The sequence below is a fragment of the Drosophila obscura genome, unplaced genomic scaffold (genome assembly GCF_018151105.1).
Source record: "Drosophila obscura isolate BZ-5 IFL unplaced genomic scaffold, ASM1815110v1 contig_75, whole genome shotgun sequence".
Lineage (NCBI taxonomy): Eukaryota > Metazoa > Arthropoda > Insecta > Diptera > Drosophilidae > Drosophila > Drosophila obscura.
The window spans coordinates 652,201-664,202 of NW_024542867.1; the positions used below are offsets into that span (position 1 = coordinate 652,201).

At 39.2% G+C, this 12,002-nt stretch overlaps 1 protein-coding gene and 1 long non-coding RNA gene across 2 annotated transcripts; one reads left to right on the plus strand and one right to left on the minus strand.

Moving 5' to 3' along the window:
- Positions 1-3,198: 3,198 nt before the first annotated feature.
- LOC121405123 lies at positions 3,199-4,276 on the plus strand. The gene is made up of 3 exons (XR_005968382.1): positions 3,199-3,326; positions 4,004-4,064; positions 4,175-4,276. It is a non-coding gene; the product is annotated as an uncharacterized LOC121405123 (long non-coding RNA).
- A 1,220-nt stretch (positions 4,277-5,496) lies between these two features.
- On the minus strand, positions 5,497-11,643 carry LOC121405161. The gene is made up of 3 exons (XM_041595768.1): positions 11,045-11,643; positions 10,544-10,902; positions 5,497-5,744 (listed from the first exon to the last, which is right to left on the minus strand). Exons 1-3 carry the CDS (start codon positions 11,641-11,643, stop codon positions 5,497-5,499), a joined length of 1,206 nt encoding a protein of 401 aa, XP_041451702.1.
- Positions 11,644-12,002: the final 359 nt, after the last annotated feature.

The following is a 12,002-nucleotide window of genomic DNA, read 5'->3' on the forward strand; positions in this document are numbered from 1 at the left end:
CAGTCCAAATGATCAAATAAAAGGAAGTCGAGCAGAGAAATATGTAAAAATAATAAAGCGATTGTTGTTGGCGTCGTCGTCGTCGTCGTCGTCGTCGTCGTCGTCGTCGTCAACAGCAACAGCAACAGCTACAACAAGAACAAAGCCCTCGGCTATGTCTACTCCATTGCGATCAAAGAGAGGGGGAGGGTACATGAAACTAATGCAAACAAAACCGAATTATGTGTATTGGAATGATGTCAATGAATTAGTACAACGCCTACAAATATTAATTGCATCACAAACTGCTGGTAATAATAATCATAACAATGAGATTATGTCAATAGTAGAGGAGTTGCGGGAATCACAGGTTATATACTAATAAATATGATAAGCACTCGAAATTTGCATACATATTCAAAATGTCTCTCGACAAGTTTGGACACTATTCAAATGATAAGAGGTGTTCAGAGCCCATGAAAAGAGAGATTAAATACATATCGGGGTTATACCTTGATTCAGATGGTCATCTAAATGCTCTGAAAAAACGAATTAAGAACTCCTCGAAACCAGTAAATAGTAATGATTTGGTTGTGAAGCAACATGTCGATGATAAATTAACAGAAATGAAAACTAGACAAACTGCAACTATTTCAGAAGCACATGACCAGCGAAATGCTAAAGTAACAGAATTGGAGAAACAAGTAAAAGATCTTATTAAACTCATTGACACTGTTAATGGAATAATCAATGAGGTTATTAGACGAGTAAATAATCTTAATAGTTTTGTTCTGGAAAACTGTAAAATTCCAAAGACACAAAATATAGAAATAGATGTAACGAAGTTTAGGAAAAGTCCGTTTGCACATCGAGAATAAATATACTGCACACCCCAATATTAAACTTATATTCATCATGTCACTTGACAAGTTTGGACATTACTTCAGTGATAAACAGCAGCAGCAGCAGCAGCATCATCTACACTTGGGACAATTTAAAACAGATGTCAAAAGTATAATAGGTTTTCATATTGATGCGGACGGACATCTAAATGTAGAAGGAAAACGAATTAAAAATTGTCTAATTCCGACACATGCTGATGATTTGATTACAAAAGAATATTTAGATAATAGAATATATGAGGTGGAACTAGAAATAGCCAATACACTTTGGAAAATAGTTCGAAAACGAAATCCAAAAGTATCCCAAATACAAAATATCATAAAACAGCTTAAAGAGCGTGTAGAGAATATCAAAAAAACCATTCTAGATGAAAATATGCCCAAATTAGATACTATAGAAGATTACCTTATTAAATATGTTTCAACAGCCTCATCAATACCAACACAATTAACGGGTGATACCTCTTTAATTGGTATAACCAGTTTAAAAATAGAAGAGATACCCATTATAATAAATCAAGTGAGAACATGAGTAAGCGAGATATTGTCAATGAACTGCATGCACCCTCATACAAGAATTTTCGACGGCGAAGAGTTGTTATGAAGGGTATAAATGATTTGTGGCAGGCTGATTTAGTAGAAATGGGGGTGTACGCATCAACTAATAACGGATATAGATATTTGCTCACAGTAATAGATACTTTTTCTAAATATGCATGGGGAGAGGCGGTAAAGTCGAAGAGTGCATTAGATGTCTCTCAAGCGATGGAGAAAATATTTAAATCAGGTCGCGGAGTACCCAAGAACATACAAACTGATGATGGAACTGAATTCTTTAATAAACAATTCAAGGCGCTAATGAAACGACATGATATTAATCATTACTCAACATTCAGTAGTTTAAAGGCCTCAATTGTGGAACGATTCAATAGAACCTTAAAGGAAATGATGTGGCGTGAATTCAGTTACAATGGTAAATACAAGTGGATTGACATTTATAAAAACCTAATTGAAATATACAACAATCGCCCGCATAGAACAATTAAAATGAAACCAAATGATGTAAATTCGAGCAATGAAAAACATCTCTTGATGACGGCATACAACCATATAAAAATATTTATAGATGGAAAATTTCGTAAGGGTGACCTTGTACGCATTAGTAAATATAAGCATGTATTTGAAAAGGGCTACACACCGAATTGGACAACAGAAATTTTTAGAATTCGTCAAGTTAAAAATACATTTCCCGCAACATATTTACTTGAAGATCTAACTGGAAGTCCCATCGAGGGAGGTTTTTATAAACAAGAAATAAAAAAAACCCGTTTTCCCGACACATATCTAGTGGACAAGGTCATAAAACGAAAAGGGGACAGAGTTCTTGTGAGTTGGTTAGGTTTCCCAAAAACAGAAAATAGCTGGATACATAAAAACGAAATTCTATAAATATGCGTACGCATGCATGCATGTATTATGGTGCTGGTGGTGGTGGTTGTGGTGGTGGGGGCTGTTGTTTAATTTCGGCTGGCAATGAAAGGGATGGAGGTCATTTGGTTTCACAATCATATGGGTGCGTACATATTTCGGTTTTGATTAGAAATTACCTAATTTATTCTACGAAAATAAAATCCGAAATATACAACACATGGCCCTTATCTGTGCATGTGTGAGTGTATATGTTGTATGTTATATGTCTAACCGAGGCGTAATAATAAAACGAAAAGTTTCTGATGTTCAGTTCTCGCTGGAAATTCAAGCAAGTCAAAGGCATTTAAGATGATTGTGCCAACGGTCCGTGTATTCTTTTTTTCCGTTTTTGTGTTAGTGTTTGGTGTAAACTCCGCTCCTGTGAGATATATCATAGAGAGTGAAGTGTCAAATTCTACGAAAGTGTTGGAGGATCTCCAATTCATAATAAACATTCCACATTCGGACAGAAGTCTTAAAGTGGAACTGTCATTTGATATCCTGGAAAACAGTTCCATTTACAAGGATGGTGATAGTGCACTAGTGTCAACCAAAAAATCTCAAATTGAAGTGGAATCAACGGCAGCAGCAACAACAACAACAGAAACAGAAACTACAACCACCAGCACCACCACCAGCACCCCAGAAGTGGAATCAACGGCAGCAACAACAACAACAACAACAACAGAAACTACAACCACCAGCACCACCACCAGCACCCCAGAAGTGGAATCAACGGCAGCAGCAACAACAACAACAGAAACTACAACCACCACCACCACCAGCACCCCAGAAGTGGAATCAACGGCAGCAGCAACAACAACAACAGAAACTACAACCACCACCACCAGCACCCCAGAAGTGGAATCAACAGCAGAAACCTCAACCTCAACCTCACCAAGCAAACAAATACTTTTCGGTATTCATGGTACTGACGATGAGTACGATGATGATGATGATGAAAAAGATAATAGCGTAAGTCGTCCTTATAAGCGGAATATAACTTTAAAAACATCACTTTCGAATAAAAATCCATTAGTATTAACGACCAAGAGAGGAATAATAAAGAATTTTAAGGAGAATTTAGTGAGAACAGAGCAGTTAATTGGGGGACACATGGATATAGGACACAGGGGGTTAAATAGATATTTCAAGCTACAATTTAATGATGTAATGGTCGGCATAAAGTGCCATTATAGATCCATCTTGAGAAGAGATTTTGAGAATGAAAAAAGTGTAGAATTCAAATCAGTTTTAAAAATAAACTGTTTTGAATTTGCTGAAGTTTTAACTCCTGAATCGATGAAGAGAGAGAGAGCTAGTGACAAGAAATTAAGGGAGATGTTATATGAAAGTGTGAGTCGCATTAAAGCGGAGAACAGTTCAAATCATCAAATCGAGTCATATATTAGCGAAATTCAAAGCGATCAGGCTCAGATTCTTAATGAATCATACTTAAATAACAAGCGATTGACGGAAAAATTGCTTGATGAGCATTTGAAGGCAGTAGAAGAGTCGGACGGAGATCCCGAAGAATTTATACTAGTGTCAGGTTTAAATAATTATAAATCAAAACTCAATGTTAAAGTTTTGTAACAAGGTGAAAGAGAGAGAGAGAGAGAGAGAGGGTTAAAAAATTATATTTTTTACAGCTCCTTTCTTATAGTAAAGAAGAAGCAGCCGTGGATGATGACACAGTAATTGCTGTAGAAGGTAAGCAAAAATAAAAAAAATTAAATACATTTTTTCGTTTGTTTTGTTTTTCTCAAACCTGATATTAATATGTTCTTTTCTTTCTTCCTTTTTTTTTTTTTGTATTCCAGGCGGAATTGATAACTATATTCAAGTTATTAAACTTGAAATTGAGAATTCATCGGATGAGGCATTAGTTGATGTGGGTGGTGAAATAGATAAAGCCATTTATATTAAGGGTAGCTGTTGAGCTACTGAGCTTCTTCAGTAGCGTTGTATTGCGATATTATTAAAAAGGCGTTCAGTTAATGTATTCACAGTTTATTGTACTTAAGTTAATATATATGTTTTATCCAAAACTAGCGAAAGGTGTGCGGATTTGATAACGAGAGTTAACGATGGGTCGATTGAAGACGCGGGGGCCGGTTCAAGACTGTTGAAGTTGTTAGATTTATGTAAGGTTTAGTTTAGAACTATGTGGCAGGCAGGTCACTGTGCCAAACAGCAAAACGTTTAACTACGGAGATGATCGAATCTGAAGTGTCTTCTGCTTTCTCTGACGAGCCTCCACCACAGCGGCTGTCGAACGCCGACAGAGAGCAAAGCACCAGACAGAGCATAAGCAAAGCAAACAAAACAGTAATAAGAGAGACGTTACTTTTAAGAGATGTTACATATGGTCTCTTTGCTCATTGTGCTGCCATGGGCCGGCGCTTAGCCGAACATACTCCCCCGTTGAAGAGCGCGGATCTTTAACGTCCTTATTTTGCAGCACTGTTGTTGTCTTCAGCACCGTCTTCAGTACCGCTACTCCGGACTTTATTTCTGACCCTATGCTGGGTCGAGCGAGGGGCCACTTCAGATGAGCTACCTGAAAATAGAGAAGCAAAAAGTGGAGCTGCCTTGAGAGACGGAGAAACCTCTCCTGCAACTATCCATCCCAGTTTGGTCTCCTGAAGACGTGGCAGTCCAGTTCCCAACTTGATATTGCCAGGGCATAGAAGCTCGAAGAACAGAGCCGCTCCAATCAGAATATCAACTGGCTGGGGCTGGTGAAACTTCTGATCCGCCAGAGGTATGTTGGAGGGCATGTTCCAGCGATTAATGTCGTGGATACCGTTGGGTTGGTTACCCGTAATGGTTGGAGCAATAAGTGCCGTAATGGTCGCGGCATAGTTGGACGCGTATGATTCCAGTTGGATATCGACGCAGCATCCTTCGGATATGGCACACGAATCGCCTAGACCAGAAACGGAAACTTCCGACTCTTTCTTCTGTAGCTGCAACTGTTGAGCCAGACGAGAAGTGACGAAATGCACCTGCGATCCAGAATCGAGCAGGGCACGGCAAGGAATCAACATCCCGGAGCGACTCCTTACGCTGATTATGGCAGTGGGCAAAATCACAGCGTCCCGTCGATGACTCTGGGCCAAGAGCGACGTGGCTGACGATGTTACGGCATGTTCAGCGACAGAGGGTATCGCGGGAATTCGTAGAGTCGATGTTGATTTGACGAGTTGAGGCAGAATGGCTTGAGAAGTGTAGGACGAAGACTCGGAATGAAGTAGTGTGTTATGCTTAGCACCACATACTCGGCAGGATCGTGACCGACATTCACCTTGCTGATGGCCTGATCGGAGGCAGTTGGTGCATAGGGATAGCTTATTAGCTTCCTGGAGCCGAAGTCGAGGAGAAAGGTTGCTGAATTGAGAACATCGATATATCGAATGTCCGGTGTCGCCGCAGAGCGCGCAGGCAATCGGCTTGAAGGTAGTTGCAACTAGGCAGTGTTTCCGATTGCTATTAGTGTACATTTCCTTAGCGTGCTCCTGAGTCTCCAACCTCTGGCATCTCTGCTCCAGAAAAGCGGTAAATTGCTGGCTTGTGGGTATGCTATCCATTGACGAGCATTCCTCCCACTTGGCTTGTGTGGCGCTGTCCACTTTCTGTAGCAGGATATGTATCAGAATGCAGTCAGCTATCTGGTCCTTTGTCCCCATACTCTGCAAGGCCCGCAGATTGGCATTTACAGTATCTGACAATGACCGGAGCTGGGACACAGACGAGGTCTCAATACGCTGCACACCCAAAATGTCGGTGACATGTGCCTGAAATATTAAACGCTTGTTATTGAATCGTTTATTAAGAAGGTCTAGGGCGATGGGATAGCTGGCGTGGCTGAATTCTAGCGAAGAGATTGTGTCTAGAGCAGGTCCTTTCAGGCAGGATCGTAGGTGCTGCAGCTTCTCCACATTCGTTAGGTCAGAATCCTTGTCAATTATGGAGGCAAACATGCCCCAAAACGCAGCATATTTCGCGTAGCCCCCGCTGAATTCGGGAAGCTTTAATTCCGGCAGGCGAGGCCGACTCTGCACTATGACTGTAGCTGGGGCCTCTCCAACATGATCCGTCCGCATTGTTGAGCATGGGAGCATTGTGGGCTGCCGCTTGTTCAACTCGCGCTTCATACGAATTTCCAGCATGACCACGCATTCGTCAAACTCCTCCCTCAAGGGACTGCCAATCTCATCGAGATCAATCCTCTCCAGGGCATTATGGTGCTCGTTGAACGAAGCGACCAGATCCGCTAGCAACTTTAGTCGCACATTTAACTCCTCCTCACTGAGTTCCCCAATCCTCTCCTTGCCGACGGCAGTTTCCATTCTCCGTGCTGCTCCTACCATGGATTGCACCTTGCGCTTGTTGAATGCAGCTTCCGAATCGACGAACAAAGGTGAGGGGGAGAGATTGAAGGGGTGCTATTAGAAGCCATCGTGTATGCTCAGTAGAAAGCTGGGTTTAGAGTCACTGAGCGAGTGTAGAGGTTAACAGCCGGTGAATAACCTCGAGCAGTTTTACATGAACTGTACAATCGATCGCAGCGCTCAAAACACACGGTCTTGCAGTTTTACAGATCAGCAGCGTGAGCTAACAGTTTGAAACGCACTAAACTTGTGCATCCGACAACAACAAAGGCATGCACACTGAGAGCACGAAACCGAAACGAAACAGCAGCAAGCAAGCAGACCGCAAAGCAGATGACGCGAGAACCGTTTCTGTTGCTTGTGCACATACGACAAACCGAAAAAACCGTGGTTCAAAGCCAATTTATCCAACGAAAATGTTATGTTTTTTGTGATAAAATTTAACAAGTTTATGTTTCTATCACGTCGGGGTCACCAAATGTTGAGCTACTGAGCTTCTTCAGTAGCGTTGTATTGCGATATTATTAAAAAGGCGTTCAGTTAATGTATTCACAGTTTATTGTACTTAAGTTAATATATATGTTTTATCCAAAACTAGCGAAAGGTGTGCGGATTTGATAACGAGAGTTAACGATGGGTCGATTGAAGACGCGGGGGCCGGTTCAAGACTGTTGAAGTTGTTAGATTTATGTAAGGTTTAGTTTAGAACTATGTGGCAGGCAGGTCACTGTGCCAAACAGCAAAACGTTTAACTACGGAGATGATCGAATCTGAAGTGTCTTCTGCTTTCTCTGACGAGCCTCCACCACAGCGGCTGTCGAACGCCGACAGAGAGCAAAGCACCAGACAGAGCATAAGCAAAGCAAACAAAACAGTAATAAAGAGAGACGTTACTTTTAAGAGATGTTACATATGGTCTCTTTGCTCATTGTGCTGCCATGGGCCGGCGCTTAGCCGAACAGTAGCCTTAATAGTTATAAACAAAAAATACCTTTAAGCGTTTTGTAATTTGAGTAATTGAAAAATTTTAATTGTTTCATTGTTTCATTGTTCTTTGTTTATTGTGTCATATATAAAAATGTTTCGAAATAATAAAACTTATATTCTTTATTAATAAAACTTATATATATATAATAACAAAAATGTTAATACTAATAGAATTGTAATAATAGAATTAATAATAATGAAAATTTTTATACAATTTAAAGTTACAGTTTAATTCAATTTACATCAATAAAATGTTTTGTTTAAAATTTAAATTTTGACTTTTGACTTTTTTTTTTCTTTATTTATTTTTTTTGTTTTTTATTTATTTACTCAAGTCTTCATATAGCATTTCTAACTCCTGGTTAGCGAATGCAATCATCCACTCCGATGTATCCTTTTCATTTTTACACGATTCTAGTTCAGAGGTTTGTTCACGAGTCCGACCCGGGTTTTTTTCTAGTTCCTCTATTTGTAAATCATATGCATTAATTTTCAAACTAATATCTCTAATCTCTGCCAAGAGTCGTTTTTCAAACAACTTCTGATGACCGTGGGCCAAGGTATCAATTTTATTTGGTTCGATGTATCTTTTATCATCTTTACTATCAAGTACAACTTTGTTGCATGTTGATGTAGTAAGATGATGTCCTACTGACCTAATCAACGACATATCACCCCTAACTGGCTGTTCTGTTAGCAGACATCTTTTATAAGAGCCGAAATCTAACTTGTCCACAGCACTTCTTTTCACCCCCTTAGACTTTTTACAAGTCTGTATCACCTCTCCATCTACTTTGTAGGAATACATTTTTGATCGGAGTCCAACAAACTCGAGCATGGGTCTTCCATTCAGCTCATCCTTAAAGAACCCTAACCTTTTCTTATTAACCCTCTCAAAATTATATTTCGAAATAGCTTCATCGGAATAATCCGATGTATCAAATTTGAATTGCAGATCATTACGAATATCGCTATAAAAATCATCAGTTTTTATAGTATATATAAATGAATCTGTATCCATATAATTTAATGTAGCGTTTTCCCCGAATTTAGGTTTAATGTAACCATAGTGGAAATCATACATTTTCAACTTGGACAATTCTAGCACAACAAACCCTAAATATAGGGGTTTGTTGTACACCACATTCAACTGTTTCAGTTGAATTGCATAAAAGTTTTCACTGAATTTTTTGCAATTCTGAAAATTACTCTTAGCAATCAACGATCTCGCACATAATCGCTTAGCACCAGCTGAATCAGTTGGTGATGCAGATTCCCACTCATTAGTTAATTTAACTACTATCCTTTTATCTACATTCTCCATTGTTTTCCCATACACTGCATTATTCATAAGTTTCCATAGGTCTTTTGCAAAGGAATTTGTTGCATTCGTTCTATGCAGCGTGTTGAGGTCTATATACTTTTTGAGCCACGGTTTTTGGAGGAAACGCATACCTCTATGAATTTTGGTCAATTTTAGACCATTGGCAACGCATTGTTTGAGATTATTGTAGTGGATAATATAATTCTCTTTATCCTCTAAATCAGCTATTAGTTTTTTAACCTTTGCTGATTCGGTGGGTAATTTATTAGCTGGGCAAAACGGTAGATCGTTATGATCATTATGAATTTTGTATGGATAGCTCAAGTCTACCTCAAGAATATATCCATACTCTGAATTTTCTGAAGTGTTTAAAAAGTCAATATTTGATATCTCACTTTCAGATAACCATTCAAAACCTCCATAAGGGAGATTTTGAGACATTGCCCAACCATAAAGATTGTTGGCATCCAAATATGTTAAATACGATGATTCTTTACTTGGATCATAAGTCTGCAGGTATTTATTGTTTGCCTGTGAATGGCGGAGAGAACATTGGGTTAAACCCCCACGAATACCTGACTGCATAAACCGATACATATCTATATCGGTTAGAAGTTCTAGTTCCACATCTGTGGTTCTCAACATGGCATCCCACGCAAACCCAGGAAGTGTATAATAATGAGCAGGGTCAAGAGGATGCACTTTTGAGACGACCGCTCTGAAGCTTTCGAAGACATCAGCTAATAAGAAAACATCTGTTTTCAGGTACAGTTCTAAATAATCTTGTAGAGTTTTGCAAGAAAATTCACTCCAAACTCTATGTGCATGGGCATAATTTTCTTCAGAGCATTCTGTCTCAGTCAACGAACTGTAGAATGCATCTCTTGATGGTAGAGAAGTCTCCTCTAGCTTGTTGACTGAGTCCAGATACTCGTACGGAAATACACCCTTTCTACGCATGAGTTCGAACTGACTGTCTGAACTGAAATGATGTCTCACTGTTTTTAGCTGTGCTTCCTCTAGTGTACCCGCAAGAGTGTCCAAGGAAGCCGGTAAAAAGCGAATCGAATCTAGAAAACGAATCTCTAGAGTCCTCTCTTCATCTATTCTAATAATCTTGGATACAGAAATGTATTGTTCCTTATTGACGGGTATTACTTTAATTTCTCCAGGTATGAGTGCCAGATCCTTGATAAAAAGATGACAATCATACCTGGAGAAATTGTGGAAAAAAACTGGAATGAAATTCCCTATTTTGTATTTTAAATTGCATGCATTGTGTGCAGCACCTCTAAATATGCCTGTCATATGGCAATGGTCTCTTACCCTATCTGTATTTAAAATACCCCCACATATATGGCAACTAATTGCCTCCTCAAACTCTATCTCTTCTTCATCACTAATTATTATATCTACTACCTTGCTTAAATAATTAATGTATATGTTGGTAAGTTTTTTAATTAAAGACTGTATAAAACTAGCACCGGCATTATATTCGGTTTTGAGAACCAACTCATCTAAACTAGAATCGTGTGCACATTTTAAATAATATGAAAAGGATATAGGTATATGGGTATTAACATTTATTGTGTTTGCACTTACTGCTACATTTGTCGGCTCCAGAAGACATTCAAAGTCTCCGTATACCACAAACGGTACCTTAAGAGCTCGATGCTGATTTTTAAATTTAAGCATTGCTTGCTTCGGATGAGGAAGTGTGGACACCTTCCCACTACATATCTCCTTGTGTCGTAGGGATGCCTCCTCACTCTGCGAATAATTCAAGCAAATGTTGCAGAACCATTGCTTCACCTTGCGCCTTCCAGTCTGCGATGAAATTAACCTAGAGATATAAACGGGGTGGAGGGTGATGAAAAATAGCTATATATACTAATGAAAAATAGCAACAGCTACATGAACTACAAGAACTACAAGAACTACAAAAACAAGAACAACAGTGGTAATAAAATGTAAAGTTCACTTACGCTGATAACCGCTTAATCCAGGTATAGTGAGCACTGTGGTCACTTTCTATGAGTAGCATATTAATATGATGCTCGCGTACCTCCTTCGGATAAAACAAGGGCCCAAACACTTGTGATTTTTCGTTGTCGAATCCAAACAACGTTATACTAATATCCGGGTTTATATCCATAAACCTTTGGATGTGTCTTGGGTTCAGCGGGAAATCCAGTCCAGCAAACTGCAGAGTTATATTTTTCACTGTTATTGCATCATCATATATCCTCACGTTGTATGAGGCACAACGGGTTGCGTGATTATCCAGATTGGTCAGGGCCGCAATCAATGTCCACTTAAAACAGAGGTCATCGTCTCTGTTGACTACATTTATTATTGCCTTTTTCCGCTTTAGACTGTCTGGCATTTTTATTCCCTCATCCCGATTTTCATACACATAATGTATGATTCGTCCACCGAATCCGGCCGATACTCGCTTGATTCGATCATCAACCGGCTCAATAACCTTAATTTTGTGTTGTTCTGATCTGAGATGTTGATGCCATCTCACATTGATTGACAGGGTCACGTCACAGACGGGGCAATAGATCGGGGTGCGATTCATATTGATGGTTTTGTTTTTTGGATGCTTTTCGTGAAGATGATGTTGTTGATGTTGTAGTGATGCTTTTGATGCTTTTCGTGAAGATGATCTTGTTGAGGATGGATGTTGTTGATGCTTTTGATGCTTTTGATGCTTTTGATGCTTTTGTAGTAGTTGTGTTGTTGTTGTTGTTGTTGTTGTTGTTGGTTCACTGGCACTCAACTCAATTTCACTCACTCACTCACTAATTGATTCTTTGTCCTCGACTTGTACGATATGTGGATCGCGCACGCGGAGTTTTTTCTTTTGTTTTGTTTTTTTAAATTTATTTTTCACAGATACGATAAACGGGGGTTATGTGGGAATAGAATACGAATACG